General features: G+C 56.1%; 1 protein-coding gene across 6 annotated transcripts in view; it reads left to right on the top strand.

Annotated features, from left to right (window-relative positions):
• The first annotated feature begins 1,838 nt into the window (after window positions 1-1,838).
• The window catches only part of KCNC4 (potassium voltage-gated channel subfamily C member 4), a 37,435-nt gene continuing 21,080 nt past the window's right edge, over window positions 1,839-18,193 (top strand). For 4 of the 6 annotated variants that reach the window (XM_004026300.5, XM_004026301.5, XM_004026299.5 and 1 more), the window contains exons 1-3: window positions 1,839-2,534; window positions 13,285-14,221; window positions 16,575-16,778. In XM_004026300.5, the coding sequence (XP_004026349.2) occupies window positions 1,857-2,534; window positions 13,285-14,221; window positions 16,575-16,778 (1,819 nt within the window). In that variant the 5' untranslated portion in view covers window positions 1,839-1,856. The remainder of the gene's footprint in view (window positions 2,535-13,284; window positions 14,222-16,574; window positions 16,779-18,193) is intronic. The other 2 variants (XM_055354383.2, XM_063696166.1) reach the window with 1 other exon arrangement.

Here is an 18,193-nt window from a genome sequence, read left to right as displayed (position 1 = left end):
CAGAGCTACGGTTTCCTTCCATCCGGTACAAGAAGCGCTTCTCTGCCCAAGGCCACCCCGTCCCCCATTCCATCGCGGGGGCTTTGGTGGCTGGGACAGAGGCGGAGAGCATCAAGACCATGGGTGTCTTGGGCTACGTTGGGCCTCCGAGGCGCAGGATGCGGGGCGGGGTGGTCAGAAGGCCCCAACACGGTCCCTGGGAAAAGAGAGGGCAGCCTGATCCTCGCGACAGCGTCTCTACCCTCTTTCTTCCTTGGCCTTCCGTCAGCCGCAGTGAAACGGCAACAGTGCGACCAGCTTGGCAGGGAGAGGGGGCGAGGGACGAAGCAAGAAGAGCCGGGCGGAGGTTAGAGGTCAGGGGTCGAGAGCGCTTCGGTGTCAGCGGGCTGCGGTGGGAGGAGCTGCGGGCCCGGGGGAGGCGCGGAGCAAGGCTGAGGGGGGCGGGAGGGGCTGCCGGCGGAGGCGCGCAGGGGCGGCGCGCTGGGCTGGGCACTGGCGGCGAGGAGGTGACGCGCTTGGTTGGGGCTCGGCTCCTGGGAGGAAGACTGCGCTCGGTCGCCAGGGCCTGCAGTGAGCCGGGTCGGCCCCGCGCCGCGCCGCGCCGCGCCGCGCCCACCCCGCCCCGCGAAGGGCGCGCCTGGGCGAGGCGGGGCCCGGAGGAAAAGGCGCCACTGGGGCGTGGCGGCCGCTGCCAGCGCCGGAGGGAGACCATGAGCCCCTAGGGCCCCAGCCCACCGGCGCCGAGGCGCCCCCTCCCCTATGCCACCTCGCGCCCGCCCCCTGCCGCGCGCGAGCCAAGGCCGGCGCCCCGCCCGGAGATGGGCAGACGCGTAGATGGCGTGGCTCCCAGCGCCGCCAGATCGCAGGAACCAGGCGCCGGGGCGTTGCGCTGAGGCTCCCTCTCCGCGCGGCCCGGGAAGCCTGCAGGTGTCCTTGGCCGCTCGGCCGCCGCCCCCGGTACACCTTCGCCAGTGCCCAGAGCCCGGCTCCCCAGAGCGGCCCCGCCCCCCAGGCTCGGCGCCGCGCAGGACGCCCCGTCTGAGGCACCCCCGCCCCAGCGCGGCCCCCGCAGCGCTGCGCCCGGTCCGGCGCAGCTCCCAGCCGCGGACGCAGGACCCGAGGCTCGCTCCTGCGGGCGCGCTTGTTTTCCAGCTGCCGCCTCGCCCTGCGCAGCCCCCGCCCGCCCGGCCGCCGCGCTCTGTTCTGCCCCGCCTGCCTTCCTCGCCCGGCGCTGGATTTATGAATGGGGGGAAGAGGCCACATGCCGCCGCCGCCGCCTCGTGTTGACCGCAAGCAGCCCGGGCCCACGGAGCTCCGGCTGCCGTGAGAGTGTCGGCCTGGCCCCGGCAGCCGCTCGGAGGACTTGTTGCTGCTGCGCTGCCGCCGCTGCGGGGAAGCCGGCTGTTCCGGGGCTTGGTGCGGTCTTGGAGCCGGAGGGTGGCCCGTGTGAGCGCGAGCGCCCCGGACCTTCGCCGTGCGCGTGGACTGTGCGCTTCCTCGTCTTTGGTCGGGGTGAAGGCGGGGGCGTGTCCCCGGCCCAGAGCGTTTGTGTGTCCCGTCCTAGCGGGGGACCGCGTGTGTGCTTGCTTCTACTTCCCCGGGTCCTCCCTCTCTCCGCCTCCTTCTCTCCGGAGCTTCCTGCCCTAACCCCAACCACCTGTGTACCGGAGAAATCCAACTCCTCCCGCTCCGCGTCCTAGGGGCATAGGCAGGGGCAGGGCCAAGCCGCAGAGGGGGCCGCCACCGCCTCCTGCCTCCTCTTCGTCTCCTCCCCCTCCCCCGTCTGACGCTGCCTCCTCGGGAAGGGTGTTTGGAGGGCAGCGGCCGCCCCAAGCCGGAGCCCCGCAGCGCTTCTTATGATCAGCTCGGTGTGTGTCTCCTCCTACCGCGGGCGCAAGTCGGGGAACAAGCCTCCGTCCAAAACATGTCTGAAGGAGGAGATGGCCAAGGGCGAGGCGTCGGAGAAGATCATCATCAACGTGGGCGGCACGCGACATGAGACCTACCGCAGCACCCTGCGCACCCTACCGGGAACCCGCCTCGCCTGGCTGGCCGACCCCGACGGCGGGGGCCGGCCCGAGACCGATGGCGGCGGTGTGGGCAGCAGCGGCAGCAGCGGCGGCGGGGGCTGCGAGTTCTTCTTCGACAGGCACCCGGGCGTCTTCGCCTACGTGCTCAACTACTACCGCACCGGCAAGCTGCACTGCCCCGCCGACGTGTGCGGGCCGCTCTTCGAAGAGGAGCTCACCTTCTGGGGCATCGACGAGACCGACGTGGAACCCTGCTGCTGGATGACCTACCGGCAGCACCGCGACGCCGAGGAGGCCCTCGACATCTTCGAGAGCCCGGACGGAGGCGGCAGCGGCGCGGGGCCCAGCGACGAGGCCGGCGACGATGAGCGGGAGCTGGCCCTGCAGCGACTGGGCCCCCACGAGGGAGGCGCGGGCCATGGCGCCGGGTCTGGGGGCTGCCGCGGCTGGCAGCCCCGCATGTGGGCGCTCTTCGAGGATCCCTACTCCTCCCGGGCCGCTAGGGTGAGTGGCAGGAGCCCGTGTCTCCCCATCTTGGGTCAGCAAGGGGTCCGTGGTGGGTGGTGGGTAGGGGCCGGGAGGAGCAGGGACCGAGCCTGACTTACCTTACCACCGCAGATTGTTCCCGCCTTCCTGTCAACCCCCCTCCGTGGCTCGCAGGGGAATTACACACTCCCACCCTCTCCCCTGCACGCTCCATCAGGAGATTGCACACACTTGACTTACTACTTGGACCCAGTCCCAGCTGCCTGCTTTGCCGCATCCCCTCCAGTGAGTGGGGTGCCCAGCTCAGCTCCTCCACCCCCTTCTTTGGTCTGCACAGGCTGCCCTATCTTCAGCTGCCCTCCACTCCACACAGGACTACGGTCCTGGAAGAGCTGGAATTTGGCCTTCTGATGGGGGCAGGCAGGGTTGAGAGGAAGGAAACTAGGGTGGGTTTTGTTAGATGCTTCCATGCCGTGCCACCTCATTTACATCCTCCCAGCAGCTCAGTGTGCTCACAACTATGCACTTCAGAGAGGAGGATATAGGCTTCAGCATCTTAAGCTCAGAAGAGGCAAAGCTGAGACCACAATCCGGCCTCCTTTCCAGGTTTAGGAAAGGCATTCTTTCTGCCAGGGAGGATACCATGCCCCTGAGGCTTCCTGCACACCTGGGATGTCCTGGCCTCAGCTGGGGTGAGACGAGAATTAAACACGAAGGGCCTAGTGTTCTAGACTCTGCAGGCTCCCACGGCCAGTGGCCAGCCACAGGCTTCCTGGTGATGATACCAGATTTTTGTTGCCGCTTCTTTTCTTTCTGCTGCAGCACAAACTGTCTTTCCAGAAAGCCCTGGTTCAGGTTACTGCTTGATATGGGTGTATGAGGGAAGGGGGAAGCACAGGTTGATTTAGGCAAGACCTACCACCTCCTCCCCAAGTAAATCCAGTTTCCCTAACCCCTTTAGGTGAAAGGGGAGAACGGGGGAGGTGCTTCCCCCATTATGCTTGGACAGCTAAAAAAAAAAAAAAAAAAAAAAAAATCCCTGAAGGGTGGCTTTAGATTCTTTAAAGAAAGAAAACTCTGGGGGCTGGTGTCGGATCTCATGGTCAGCAGCCTAAAGCCTGGCTGGGGTCTGTCTGGGAGACAGGAAAGAGCAATGTAACTTGTTGGGTCTGGGGACTGCTGCTTGCTGTGGAACCTGCTTGGTTCCTCCAGCATCCCAAATTGTCATGTTAATGAGTCTCAGAGCACTCTCCCTTTCCCAGCACCCCTGTGCTGGACTCCTTCCTAGTCATAGAAGAAGGCAGGGTAGGGAATTGGGGAACAGGCCTGCAGGGAAAAGCCAGGCTGGCATAAATGCCAGGCCAGGGCAGATGCATCTTCTGCCTGGAAGAGAAGGGAGGAGCAGAGGTCTCAGGGGCCATGGCATACCGGGCTGGGGCTGCAGGCAGCCACGAGAAGGCAGGGATCTTTCTCAGGACTGACAACAAAGCTAGAGGCAACTGTCTGGGTTTCTTTCCTTGTAGCCCTGAGACTGGCTAAGAAGGTGAGGGCATAGTGATGCCCCTGGCCTGGGTCTGCTGTGAGTTCTACAGGCTTCTCATGTAGGTCACTAACCTTGCTAGTGTTAGCACTTGGCTGTCTGCATTAGGGGAGAGAGGGCAGGCACACATCATTTAGACTCTTTCAAAGTTGGGGGTCGGGGAGGAGAGATAGAGATGGGGAAAGGGGACAAACCAGGGAAGCAGGGATGAGATGAGGTGGTTAGGGGAGCTAGGCCCTATTTCTGAGCATTCTGGGACTTCTGGGGGCTTTTCACCTGCTCTTCTTCCCCTCTGGAATTCCAGGTGGCACCCCACATATCATTGAGTTTATTTTCTTCCTAACTCACTGCTGAATGGCCAAGCCAGGGGGCCTCTTTGAGTAAGCTCAGAGCCTGGCCTGCCCCTGGAAGTCTTCCAGGAACCCAGGGTGCTTTGCCCCTTTGACATGGAATCACATCAGCCCAGGCATTCCAGTGGAGGTCTTGAAGTTTATGATGGAGCAAGGTTAATTCTTCCATTTAAACATTGAGAAAACCAGGATTCAGAGACATTAAGTTTCTTGCCAAAGACATTTAACTAATAGCAGAGCCAGGAAACCACCCCTAGTTTCCAGCCTTCTGGTTGTTCATCCTGATGTGAATATCTGGATGGAGCTCTGGCCAACACATGCACTAAAAGAGGACTTGCCTCCTGCTCAGGAGCCCAGGCAAAGGCAACCCTCACCTGCTCCCGGGACACACAAGTGGGAATACATAATTTTTACAAATTAATGAATAACTGCTCATTATTGAGCACCCCAGACAGATACATTGCTGTATATACTTGACATTAATCTCTAATCCTCCCAATAAACTTAAAACCCGGTGATTATCCCCGTTTAATAGATTGAGGCTGTGAGAAGGTAAACAACTTGCCTGAGATCACACAGCCAGATAGTGGCCAGGCTTTGAATCAAAGCCAGAGTCCCTGACTCCCAAGCCCTTGCTCTTGTGATTACAACACCTTCTTTCCACTGAACTAGGCTGTTTTTGAGGCAGAGAGCTTGTTTCTTACTGTAGCCTGAGAAATGTCCTTCTGAGGTTCTGTACCTCCTGTGGATGGCATCAGAAAACCCAGGGGCAGATGGAGACGTCAGAAGGAAGACTTACTGTATTACCCCTCCAGGCCTGAGGGTACTATGCCATGCGGGGAGTTCTGGGGCTGCACTTTCCCCCCTCCATTTGCCCCTGGCTTGTCACACTGTCCCATCCTTCCCAGCCCTGTTCTCCCGGGTATATGTGCTACCTTCCCTCGCTCACAGCTACCTCCTCCCTGGAAGGGCCCGCAGCACTGTGGGGTGGTGGGCGAAGAGGGAGAGAGGAGCAGTGCTCTGCCCTGAGGCGTCCTTTCGCACACAGCAACCTGGTCATTTGAGTAGTGCATTATGACAGGAGCAAAACGATACAAATGGAAAGTGAACTGAGCTGATTATGAGAGCCTGTTGCCTAGCTACAGGCCTGGCCCAAGGAGCTGTTCCGCTCAGGCAGGCTCCTGGACTGGGATGCTCACCCCTGCTCCACTGTGCTGGGCCCATGGGCAGCTGCTGCTGTGGTTCCGTTTCTGTGGCCTGAGCTGGGAACAGGCACGAGGGGCAGGGCAGAGTGAAGGCTCACCATGGAGACTTCACAGCCTCAGGGGGCCCAGTGGAGGTTTGGCAGCATCCGAAACTTTAGAAACCTGCACCTTCTTTTCTGAGAGCAGACAAGAGGCCTGGAGAATGGGGCCAGGATGCCCTTCCCCTACCCTAGTCTCCAAGATCTCCAGGGCAGGGCTGGCTTTAGCTCAGCTATCAGCCTTATTAAGGATTACAGTTCCTCTCCTTTGGCTAAATCAGCACATTTTTCCTGTGATGTTTCCCTTTTGAGTAGAGGAGGGGACCCACAGGAACTCCCTGCTCCAGGAAGGCAGCTCCAGCAGGGTCCTCCCCTTTGTTAAGTGTCAGTTACTATGTGGGAGGCTTGGCCTGTGCTTTCTGCTACTACTCATCTGGCCTAGGTGAGGCAGGTATTGTTAACATCTGTGTATCAGTATACAGATAAGGAAACAGGCCTGGTGGGGCTCTCTCAAGGTCGCACCACTTGTGGTAGAACTAGGATCCAAACCTAGGTCTCATCAATCTAAGTCTGTGCTCCTCCTATGGCCTCTGGCTCCTGCCCAGAGAGGATCTCTGGTTTCCAGAGGGTGGCCCCTCACTGGAGAGCTTCTTCCTCCACTCTGCTCTTATCTGTTCCTTTACTTCTCACTCCCTAGAATTGGTCAAGTCTAACCTCTCTTCTCACTGTGGGATTTCCATAGGAAAAATGAAGGGAGGCATGGTTGGGAGAAAAGACTAAGGGAAGCTCCCTGGCCCAGGCAGAGCATGAAACCAAGGCCTTCTAGGAAAGGAGCAGAGCTGCATTCCTGCCTGCCCGCTTCTGAAGTTCCCTGGCTTCTCTGGTCTGGGCATTGCCTGGGGGACAGGTCAGTGATCACGACAGGCTTTAAAGTGAGGGCCAGGACTCACTGATGCTGTGCCCTCTGAGCTAGGGTGAGCCAGGAACCTGAGCCCAGGAGGGCAGTACCCTGGCTTTCTGAGCTCCCCAGGAGGGCAGTGCCAAGCCTGCCCGGGGCAGCCCCTCCACCTCCTTCCTGAGGAGCAGGCAGGGGCCGGGCTGAAGGCTGCAGGACTCCCTGCAGACCCTGCCCGCAGGGCAGCCTCCCCGTTTCCTCTTGGGTTTGTTTTCTTCTCTTGTTCTGAACAGATCAACATTTGTCTCTGAACATCTTGTCTCTGAATGCTGAGGTGTTTCTGGTTGTCACATTAGGGGTGGGGTGTGGAGTAGGGGAAGGGGAGAAAATAAACGAGCTATTTTGGAGACTTGGGGGAAGAGCAGGCAGGCAGGAGCAGAGCCAGGCAGCTTGGCCTTGAGGGTAGGAGACCCTGGGCCCTTCACCCCCACCCATGGGCAGTGTCAGCCTGGGATGCTGGGCACCAGAGCTCTGTGCAACCCTCATTCCCTGTGCGTAACTGACTTGTCATGACCTCTGGCCCTGCTCCCTGCTGGAATTTTCTTCAGGCTAAGGGGTGGTCACCTGGCCCCTAGCAAGGGTCCTTATCAGGAAGTGGACCTGGCTCACTCTGGAGGGCAGCAGAGGTCCTAGGGCCCCAGTACCTAGAGGTATTACTGGGCATATACCCTTGTCACTTTGTCCCGGTCAGTGGAGCTGATGACCTCTTCTTCTGACAGGCTCATCAGGACCAGGAGAGAGAGCAGGGGGTCACCTTGGCCCCAGTCATTCAGAAAACACTTACTGCATACTTACCATACACATGTGGGGTTCTAGAAATCCAAAGATGAGTCAGAGGGGGCCCCTGCTCCTGATGAAAGCCAAGTCGGGTAGAGTAAGTGGCAGTCAAGGGAAATTAGGTAACTAGAAATGGCAACAGTAATACAAGACGGATCATGAGAGGTGCCACAGGAGTCATAAAAAAATAAAGTTCAATAGGAAGTGAGAGGAGGAATCAATAAATCCCACCTCTACGTGGGATGAGGTGTAGGAGGTGTTCAGAGAGGCTTCCACAAGGAAATAGAAGTTGAATTGGGTGGGCCTTGTAGGATACTGACTTAGTGCCTTAAATAATTTTTTCAAAGAGGCATAGTATAAATACATACATAAATAAATAAAATTTCCATGTGGGTAGAGCTAAACCATATACAGCGTTAGGGAAAGGGGGAATTTTCTGGTCAGGTGACCAGCTCAAGCAGAGCTCGGACAGCGTGGGGCCTGGGTGGGCAATAACCAGGAATTCCGTTTGACTGAATAGTGGGTTCTTGGATAGTGATCCGGGCTAGACTGAATTCCATCTGGGGTAGGGACTCATCCATTCTGGGCAACCCAGAGGCCCTGAGAGGCCCCAAGTGCTGGCTCATCGGAGGGTAAGCATAGGTAGAGGTGGGTTCTGGACACTGGGACCAGAAGGTCCTGGCTCAGCATGGGGTGGGGGCAGGGCCAGGTCCTGTTCCTAGGGGCACCCATGGAGGGGAGAGGAGGGGATGTTTCTCTACTGGGACCTAGGCCTTAGTGCGGGCCCTCAGCCAGGAGCCAGGGATAGCTCAGAGATGCTTTGTTTGGCAGACCCTCTCATTTCCTGCCTCTTACCCCCAGGACTGCCCCACTGTCTTCCAGCACTGCCTGGGCACAAGGATCTTGCTTCCCTGGAAGGCTCAGTCCCTCAGTCCCTCACCCCATCCCCACAGATCTTACTCTGCCAGTGTCTTTGGCTGTGTTCTCAATTCTCCCTTCTCCTACACTTCATCCTTAATATAGGTTTTTGGGCCTGAGTCTCCTTATGTTTATCTGTCCATCTGTCTCCCTGGCCCTTCTTCCTGGGCTCTCCTCCCCTGCCCCCGCTGATTGTATGCAGTTCCCAATGATTGGTGTCTGTCACCTCTCCCCTCGACCCAGCCTGTGCCAGATTCCTGGAATGCTCTAGGCTTTGTGCTGAGTTTTACAAGTATCATTTCTTTGCATCCTCAAAACAACTGTACCAGGTAGATACTACCCTCATCCCCTCAAACACAGCAAGCAGATTGTAGCCTCAGGACCTTTGCACTACTCATCCCTTCTGCCTCGAACTCTCTGGTTCTTCGTATGACTCACTCCTTCACTCTTCAGGGCTGCTCAGGTGTCACCTTGTCATTAAGGCCTTACCTGACCTCTCTATTGGAAACAACTCCCCTGTCCTCCCACCCGTTATCTCCTTTTTCTCTTTATTTTTTTTCATAACCCTTAGAGCACCTGACATACTGTGTATTTTGCTTGTTTATTTGTTAAAGTCTGCCTCCACTAGAATGTAAGGTCCCAGGGGCAAGGGTGGTTGTCTGGTATTTTCCCAAACACGGTGTCTTGTACTTGGTAGGCACTCCCTTTTCCATTTTATAGATGAAGACCTTAAGGCTTGGAGAGGTTAAGGAACTCATGCAGATCTCATATGCAGTCAGTAGCAGAGCCCAACTTGAACCCAGAAGTGTGTGGCTTTACATTTCTAGGGACAGTCCAATGGTGGGGTTGGTGGAGGAGGCTGGTAATAGGGCTGAACAACTGGGCCTTTGGAGATGGGTGAGTTTTCAACAGGACACAGGAGCCCAGGGGGCGCAGGGAGTTGGGAGGAGAGGCGCTCTCCTGCTTAGAGGATGGGAGCCTGCTGTCCAGGGTGCTGAGACCCTCCTGCATCCTCCCAGCAGGAGAGGAGCTGCCCCTGGTGGAGCCAGTTCACCGGCAGTTTTCTACTTGGGAAGTTTTGCCTTCCAGCAGAATCCATGCCCTTTGTGGTGGAAAGAACTAGCAGCTTCAGCCATGAAAATCAGGACAAGCACTCCTCCCTGGGCCTCAGTTTCTTCATCTGTAAAACAGCAGAAATGGAGTGGAACTGGATAACTTTCTCAGTCTCCTTTTTTCACTTCTAAAAAGCAAAGATTCTGTGATATTTTGGCTCCAGATTCGGCTCACCTTCAAAAGCTGCACGCAGAGCACCCTAACCCTCCTCAACTCTTATCTCCATTTTATGGAGCACCTATTGGGTGCCAGGCATTTACCATGTAGAAGCTCATTTAATCCTACCGTAACACTGTGAAGGGGGTACTAGTACTGTCCCCATTTTATAGAGAGGAAACAGGTGCAGAAGTTACCATTCATTTACCTGGTTGAGTGGCAGGGCCGGGATGAGGAATCCCGGAAGTCTAAACCCAGGCCCAAGGCTTCTAGTGTAGGGTTCCTTAGCTGTTCTCTGCCCTTAGTCTGTCAGCACAGGGGCCCATGAGAGGGAGGCTCGGATCTCCACTGCCAGCTCTGTAGGATGGCAGGATGGTCCAGTGGGGAATGAATAGAAGGCTCAAGGCTGAGGCTTTGGCCTCTAAGCAGGGTGGTGTTGCTGCAACCACCTCTTCTTCCCTTGGCCCCCTTTAGTGCTAGGAAGCCCTAGTCAAGGGAGCTGTGTATCCCTGCCCACAGAGGGGAAGGCCTGGTGAAAAGCACCATTTGCAAGCAGGGTCAACCACTTATGAAATAATTCAGTTTGGGGAGCAACATAGGGCAGAAAGGAATAATTTGGGCCCTGAAGGGGAACCTGTAACCTCAGGACCCACCTGGAGCAAGGTGCCACAGCTCAGTCCGCATCTCTGTCTCCTTGGGGAGTCAGGGCTTCTTGGGGCCTGCTGAGTGCCTGCTGCCCCAGCCCTGGAGAGGCCACAGTGGAGATTGAGGCCCCACCAAGGTTTCAACAAAGGAGGAGGGGATTATACCTACCTGCTCGGTCAGAGGGGCCAATTGGAAAGAGCTTTGAGCTGAGAGTCAGGAGACTTGGCCTCAGTCTGATCCTGAGCAAATCATCTGCCCTCTCTTGTGCCTCTATTTCACTTAAAAAATGGGCACACATGACCACTCTTTAGCTCCCCTCCTCTTCTCGGGGTGGAGGTGAGGGGTAGCAGTTAATAGTAGATGGAACAGTTCTGTGTTTTGAAAAAAAGCAAAGGTGAATGAATGGACAGACAGGAATCCAGGGGGTTGTTCCCTAATCCAGGATGTGGCTGGTGCCCGCGGGGCCTGAAGGACTCTCTTGCCTGCTGCAGAATGAGCCCATGGTGGTGGCAGTTGAGGAGGGTAGCAAGGCAGGCTCCCTGGCCCTGCTATGAGAGGATGGCCAGGGCCATGCCACCCTCCCTCCCTCCCTCCCTCTGCTCACCCTCTTGGCAGCTCTTCCTGAACTTGTTTTTCCAAGTCACTAATTAACTTCACGCTCAGTCTCCCAGGTGGGCCTACTCTCCTGGCTAACTTTTCCTCAGAGAGCCAGCTTCTGCTTCCCATGGTTCCTGGCAGAATTGGGATATGCTGTCCCTGCCCCTTACCTCAACCACTCTGTTTTTCAGGAGAGAGGGTGGTGCCAGGACTGGATTCCTGGCATGGCCACGGCCACGGACAGGCACTTTTGCCAGCCCACCTAGGAATGGCCATGGAGAGCCCACAGGCTGGAGCCATTTACTTAATGCCCATATCAGCCTGTATTGACTTGGCAGCCCCTTTCTCAGAGGAGGAAGAATGAGGCTAGAAAAGGAACTTAAATTTACCTTCACTGGGGAGAAGCAAGCAGGAAAAACTCCAGCAGTGTTGTAAAATTGGGAAAGTGTGTCTGTGTAATTGTTATCACACATGCATTTCATCTCCATTCACCCCCTGGACCTAGCCTTCTCCTTCCATGCTGTTTCTGATCAACCCATCCAAGTTAAAGTGCGAATGAGGTACAGTGAGGTGTGTGATGGGGGACCTGTCCTAAGCCTGAGGCACACTTTCCCACGGGTGAAATAGCAGTCATCAGGGAGCTAACTGGGAAAAGGATCAGTGATTCAGAGATGGCTTTCCCAGGCCTGTGAATTGACCCTGCCTGGGAGGTGGTGAAAACATTGTGGTATGACGAAAAGGTACAGCCTTTGAAGTTAAACAGTTCTGAGTTCAAATCTGGTTTTCATCCCTTCCAGGCTGTGTGACCTTAAGCAAGTATGTAACGTCTCTGATGTTCAGTTCATCCTGCATAAAATGGGATGATGAGGCGTGCCTCACAGGGTCATGGGGAGGATTGAAGGCGATTGAAGCATATACAGAGTGCTTAACAGTACCAGGCACAGAAGAGACAGCTGATAACTGTTCATTCCCAGATTTTCCCCCTCAAACTTGCTCCTGCTCCAGAAGCCCTGGAGGTGCTGCTGCTTGCTTCATTTTCCCAGGTCCCTTTGTATTCTTCATTGGTGTTTTGCAGTACTAAGAACAAGGTATGCCCTCCCCATCCCAGTGCAGACTCCCAGGGAGGAAAACCTCTCTGAGTCCTCACTGGACAAGGGACGGGCACATGCCAGTGCCTGTCCACACAGCCAGGTGGAAGTCAGGGTAGGTCAGGCAGGCATGGGGATTACCAAATGGTACCATGAGGCCACAGACCTCCCTTACCCACCTATTTAGGCTCAGCCGTCTGGTCAAGGAGGAAGCCCAGTCCAGCCATCATGCAGGACAGGCGGCAGCAGGAGGCATGAGACTGGACCCCATCAGTGGGCATCCTGACAGTGGTGGATGGCACAGCATGAATAACACATGAAGCCTCCATAATTGGTGTTATTACACATGCATTTCATCTCCATTCATAATGATTGGACACTTAAACCCAGCCGCCGTTCCTCTGCCGAGTGCTGCTGTCATCCTTCTAGCCGAGATCCCAGCAGCTGTCGAGATCAGCCCCTGCCACTCTGATGCTGATGGGTGTGGTTCCTTTTTCTTTGGAGCTCAGAGTTCCAGGAAATGTCAGTCTGTGGGAAGGAGTGAGACTGGTTCTTCTGACCAGACCACCCTCTCAACTGCCATGGTGCATGTTGTCTGCCTTTAGGGGCTTCCTCACCATCTAGGCAGTCAGCGGGGACATCCTAAGGTGAGAGGCAGGAGAAGAGACTATGGATAATAGGCTCAGCCAGCAGAAAGTGGTCCAGCGTCATTCCTTGCAGCAACCTGCCTCGGAGCATTGCTTCATACAGTGGACTTCAAACTAGTGTGCATTAGGATTACTTAGAAGGTTTGTTAAAACATTGCTGGATCTTACCCTTGGCATTTCTCACTCAGTAGCTTTAGGTCAAGTTTGAAATTTGCGTTTCTAACCAAAGGACCAGAGACCTAATGCTTCTGGTCCAGGACCATACTTTGAGGACCGTTGCCTTAAAGCCCAGTTACTGCAACTGTGGTGCATGGACAGAGCCTCACCTGAGTGCTTATTACAAATGCAGAATCACAGGACCTGCCCCAAGCCTCTGGATCAGGAATGCATTGTAACAAGATTCCCATTGCAGCTTGAGAAGCCTTAAAATGCAAATGGGTCAAAGGTGGGCAGAGCTATCAAAGGCAGGTCTAGCAGCTGTAGATCCCTGACCAGTGTTTCCAGCCAAGAGCAGCTTCTATCTTTTGTGACAAAGATTGGGAAACATTGCCCGAGAGCCCCCAAGCATATGGATAAAGACCCTCTGAGGAGGGACTTCCAGCCCTGACTCCATACGTTAATCCCACCTCTCACTCTGGAATGCCCTTCCTGGTAACCTTCATGCAGAAGTCCACGTCCCCAGCTGGGCCCATCCATCCCTGTCTGACAGCTGCCCCCTGCTCTCCTCCCCTGCCCATAGGTAGTGGCCTTTGCCTCTCTCTTCTTCATCCTGGTCTCCATCACCACTTTCTGCCTGGAGACCCATGAGGCCTTTAATATCGACCGCAACGTGACAGAGATCCTTCGCGTAGGGAACATCACCAGCGTGCACTTCCGGCGGGAGGTAGAGACAGAGCCCATCCTGACCTACATCGAGGGCGTATGTGTGCTGTGGTTCACACTGGAGTTCCTGGTGCGCATCGTGTGCTGCCCCGACACGCTGGACTTCGTCAAGAACCTGCTCAACATCATCGACTTTGTGGCCATCCTGCCCTTCTACCTGGAGGTGGGGCTGAGCGGCCTGTCATCCAAGGCGGCCCGCGACGTGCTGGGCTTCCTGCGCGTGGTGCGCTTTGTGCGCATCCTGCGTATCTTCAAGCTCACACGCCACTTCGTGGGGCTACGCGTGCTGGGCCACACCCTGAGGGCCAGCACCAATGAGTTCCTGCTGCTTATCATCTTCCTGGCCCTGGGTGTGCTCATCTTTGCCACCATGATCTACTATGCTGAGCGCATTGGGGCCAGGCCCTCCGACCCTCGGGGTAATGACCACACCGACTTCAAGAACATCCCCATTGGCTTCTGGTGGGCTGTGGTCACCATGACGACACTGGGCTACGGAGACATGTACCCCAAGACGTGGTCAGGCATGCTGGTAGGGGCACTGTGTGCGCTGGCTGGCGTGCTCACCATCGCCATGCCGGTGCCTGTCATCGTCAACAACTTCGGCATGTACTACTCCCTGGCCATGGCCAAGCAGAAGCTGCCCAAGAAACGGAAGAAGCACGTGCCACGGCCGGCCCAGCTGGAGTCACCCATGTACTGCAAGTCTGAGGAGACCTCCCCCCGGGACAGCACCTACAGTGATACCAGCCACACTGCCCGGGAAGAGGGTATGATCGAGAGGAAACGGGCAGGTGAGATTAGGGGTTGGGAAGGAAAATCCCTTTTCCCCCAGTGGCCTAGGGAGTTTCCAAATGGACCTCAGACTTTGGGATTTGGCATGTGTTTTGTGTGGGGCTTCCCTAAGCATAAGATGTGCCTTTATGAGGGCAAAGGGTTGAGGCCGAATTTCTCTATCCTCTGGCTGGGTCTCCGATAGCTTCCCAAACATCAGATCTTTGGAGTGAGTATTCCACCCAGGGTAGGGTGTGATGGGCAGTACATGGGGCTGTATATTAGATGCCCTGGTTTTAAATCCAATCTTGGCCACTGTGCTGTGTGCCCTGAGGCCAGTCACTCACCCTCTCTAGGCACCTGTAAAATGGGAATAATATCATATCCTACCCTCAAGACTTTGAGAGACCCAAATGAAATGACAGATATGAAAGTACTTTGGTTGGGAGGCCGAGGCGGGTGGATCACGAGGTCAGGAGATCGAGACCATCCTGGCTAACACGGTGAAACCCCGTCTCTACTAAAAATACTAAAAATTAGCCGGGCATGGTGGCGGGTGCCTGTAGTCCCAGCTACTCGGGAGGCTGAGGCAGGAGAATGGCGTGAACCCAGGAGGCGGAGCTTGCAGTGAGCCGAGATCGCGCCACTGCACTCCAGCCTGGGCGACAGAGCGAGACTCCGCCTCAAAAAAAAAAAAAAAAAAAAAAAGGAAGTACTTTGGGAAGTTAGAACCACATTACAAATGTCAGGTACTGTCAATATTAGCCAGTGAGCAGGGCAGCTGTTCTTCCAAGGTACATCAACACATGAATCACTTCTTTGCAAACGTTCGAGTCTGGTATCTTGGCCTAATAAATGTGATAACGTAATAGCAGTGGGAGGCTGCCTTCTGTTCAGCACAAGCTAGATTGAGTCCTGGGCTCAGGGTTTGACATGGGATGGAAAGGAACTGAGGAAGGAGTGGCCCAGACAGTGCTGGGAAGGGGAGGAACATGGAAGAAACTGATATCTGTGCCCTGGAAGGGGAGAGCCTGGGCATCTGAATCCTGTCCCTCAAGGATGGGAAAGGCCATCCCAAGAAAGCTCATCTCCGCCCCTGAATCAGGAGTTGGGAAATGGAAAACAGCTTAATCCCCAGCAATGTGAACTTAGGTTGGAGAGAGGGAAAGGCATCCTGACTGTTATGTGTAGGCTGGGCTCCTGGGAAAGGTATGGAATTCCTGGTATGGGGAGCTGGACTGGAGCCAGGAGACTAAGGCTAAGCTCTGGGGCAAAGTGGGACTGACCCTGCAGGAGAGGCGCCTAGCTTGGGACACTCACCTATGGCCTTTGGCATGTGCCTATCATACATGCCCGGGTCCACTCATTCCCTGGGGTCATGTCAGGGGCCTGGGTCTTCCAAAGGCCTTGATAGAATAGCATCCATCAGGCTTCCCATTTCTCCCCCACCAAAGTGGCACTGCTTCCTAATTTGTGAATATTAATTTCCCGGGGAATTTCAGCTGCACTCTGAGGCCCATTCAGGGTATAAAGAGAATCCCAGTATTAAAACGTAGAAGTCCTTAGGTCAGCTCCTCAAGGTACACTTAACTGTGGCACTATCAGCCTTGCCCTTAGCTTGACCCTGACAGCAGCCACAGTAAGGGCATGCCTGGCCAATGGCAGGGCCACTGTCTTCAGATAGAGTAGCACCCCCTTCTCCAGATCCAAGGGCCCAGCTTCACCTGTGCTACTGCCTGACAGAGGCAAGGGGTGGGGACTAAGCCCACAGCACTTGAGAGCTGTGTCGGAGCTTTTCTCATGGTATCCTCCCCAGACAAAGGTCAGCCCTAATTGCAGAGGGCTCTAGGTCTTTTGAGCACAGGACTCTGGCCTAGATGCCTAGTGAACAAGAATTACTGTCATCCAGGGAGAAAGCATGGACGCCACTTTATAGGTTTAACCCTTGCCGTGCCACCCCTTACCCCTAGCAAGCCAGGTATTCTCTACGGGAAAGCAGACTCATCCAAGAGTCAGCCTGAGCCAGACCCAAGGAGGAAGTAGAGTCTGCGGACTGCTTTGGGCTGATCTCCTGGGGCAGCCGTCAGCAGGCAGATTTGGGGAGTCACTGCTGTAGGGCATCTGCACTGTGGCTTCATCCCTGAGGAGAGACCCTAAGCTGAGGCTGGGAGGGAAGTCAGTCTTCACACCAAGTGTAGCATCCCTGCCTTTTGCCCTCTGCTCCCCGGCTCTGGCAATGCTGCCTCCCAGGTAGATGCTAGGCCCCTCCCGAGGTTGAGGAAGTAACACTCTGGGTCTGGGAGACCCCAGATGACCCATGAGCAAGGCTCAGGTGGCCCCTCATGCAGCCTCCTTTCTGTGTGCCCCCTTCAGACTCTAAGCAGAATGGCGATGCCAACGCAGTGCTGTCTGATGAGGAGGGAGCTGGCCTCACCCAACCCCTGGCCTCCTCCCCCACCCCCGAGGAGCGCCGGGCCCTGCGACGCTCCACCACTCGAGACAGAAACAAGAAGGCAGCTGCCTGCTTCCTGCTCAGCGCTGGGGACTATGCCTGCGCCGATGGTAGTGTCCGGAAAGGTATGGCTTCCCAAGCTGGACAGGTGGGGAGCCCCCACAGAGCTGAGTCTCCCGAGTCCCCCACCAAGAGCCTGAGGTCCCCCCCTCCCCTGAGACCGTGGCCGCCATCTCCTCTGCCTTGGATGCACCCCCACTTTTAGAATCTCCCAGTCCCTGGATTAGAAAGGTCTTCTCCATCTCAGAAGGGCACACGGCTCCCATCCAGGTGCCCATGGGAAAGAGCAGCGCTAGAGGGTTGAGGGTGCACAAGGCCAGGGTCCCTGCCCCGTGCTTCCATTGCATCTCTTTTTCTACCTCTGGTTCCCGCTGCTGCCTTCAGGCCCCATTCCACAGGGTCACTGCCAGCCTCTCCCTAGGCCTCCCTTAAACACAGCTAAGGCTTCCCAAGTAGGTCACCCCTCGAGGTGCCAACAACGTTCAAGAGTCAGGAAGCCCCACACAGGCCCTGCATCCTCCCATCCTGCGCCAGGGGTCCTGGAGCACAGGATGGGCAGACTTCCATCTGCAAGCACCTAGAGGGTGACTGTCCTCTTGAGGCAGTGCCAGAGATGACCAAGGGGTGGGATAGGTGGGCAGGAAGAGTGGGTCCCATCTGAGGAATGTTCTGAGTATTTGGAGAGAGAGGGAGCAGCCCATCCTCTGCTTGTCGGAAAAGGCTGAAATCCCATCCCCAGGCCCCAAGCCTGTGGCAAGGCAAGGGCAGAGGTTGGGCTGTGGAGCTAGGGATTCCTGGCCTCGGAAAGGGGGTAGGAATGATCAAGGATGGTGGAGGGCCCGTGGTGGCTGAGAACCAGGGGTCTTAGGACCAGGCCCTCCTACCCAGTTTTCGATCACTTATTCGTCTCTCTTGCCCTGTCCCTGTTACCTAACCTCACTCAATGTTCTACCTATTTCTAGAATAAACCCTGACTCCCTCCAAAACAGAGCTCTTCCCCAGGTTCTCTGCCACTTCTTAACCAGCTGGATTTCCCATCCCCCACTTCCCTCTGTCCCCAAACCCCAGACCCAAACTAGGTTGAGTGAGGAAGGGGCAGTGGCAGCTACAGGAATAGCCTGTGATGCCTCTGTCCCTCTGAAGATGTCCCAATGTCCCGTGGCCTGCCAGCCCATGCAGGCTCTGTGGGCACCTTCTAGTTTCTTTCCCAGACCTTTCAGTACCACTCTTCCCATGGAAGCCCCAGGCCACCCTGAGCCTAACCAGCCCCTGAAAGGTGTGTGTCCAGCTTTGTTGGGCATGTATTCTGTGGACTGGCAGAAATGGGAATAGTGATCTGGTGCCTAGAAGGAAGTGGTCCAGCAACCCCAGCAAAAGGCAGCAGATGGAGGGTGCTCAGACCTCTACCCTCGCCTATGTTCCTTTGTTCACCCCCGTGTCCTATCCTTGGGCCCTGGATTTGGCCTTCTCTCCCACCTAC

This window comes from Gorilla gorilla, chromosome 1 (assembly GCF_029281585.2).
Source record: "Gorilla gorilla gorilla isolate KB3781 chromosome 1, NHGRI_mGorGor1-v2.1_pri, whole genome shotgun sequence".
Taxonomy (NCBI): domain Eukaryota; kingdom Metazoa; phylum Chordata; class Mammalia; order Primates; family Hominidae; genus Gorilla; species Gorilla gorilla.
Note: the sequence above shows the minus strand (reverse complement) of the source record. Positions and strands in the feature narration are given on the sequence as shown.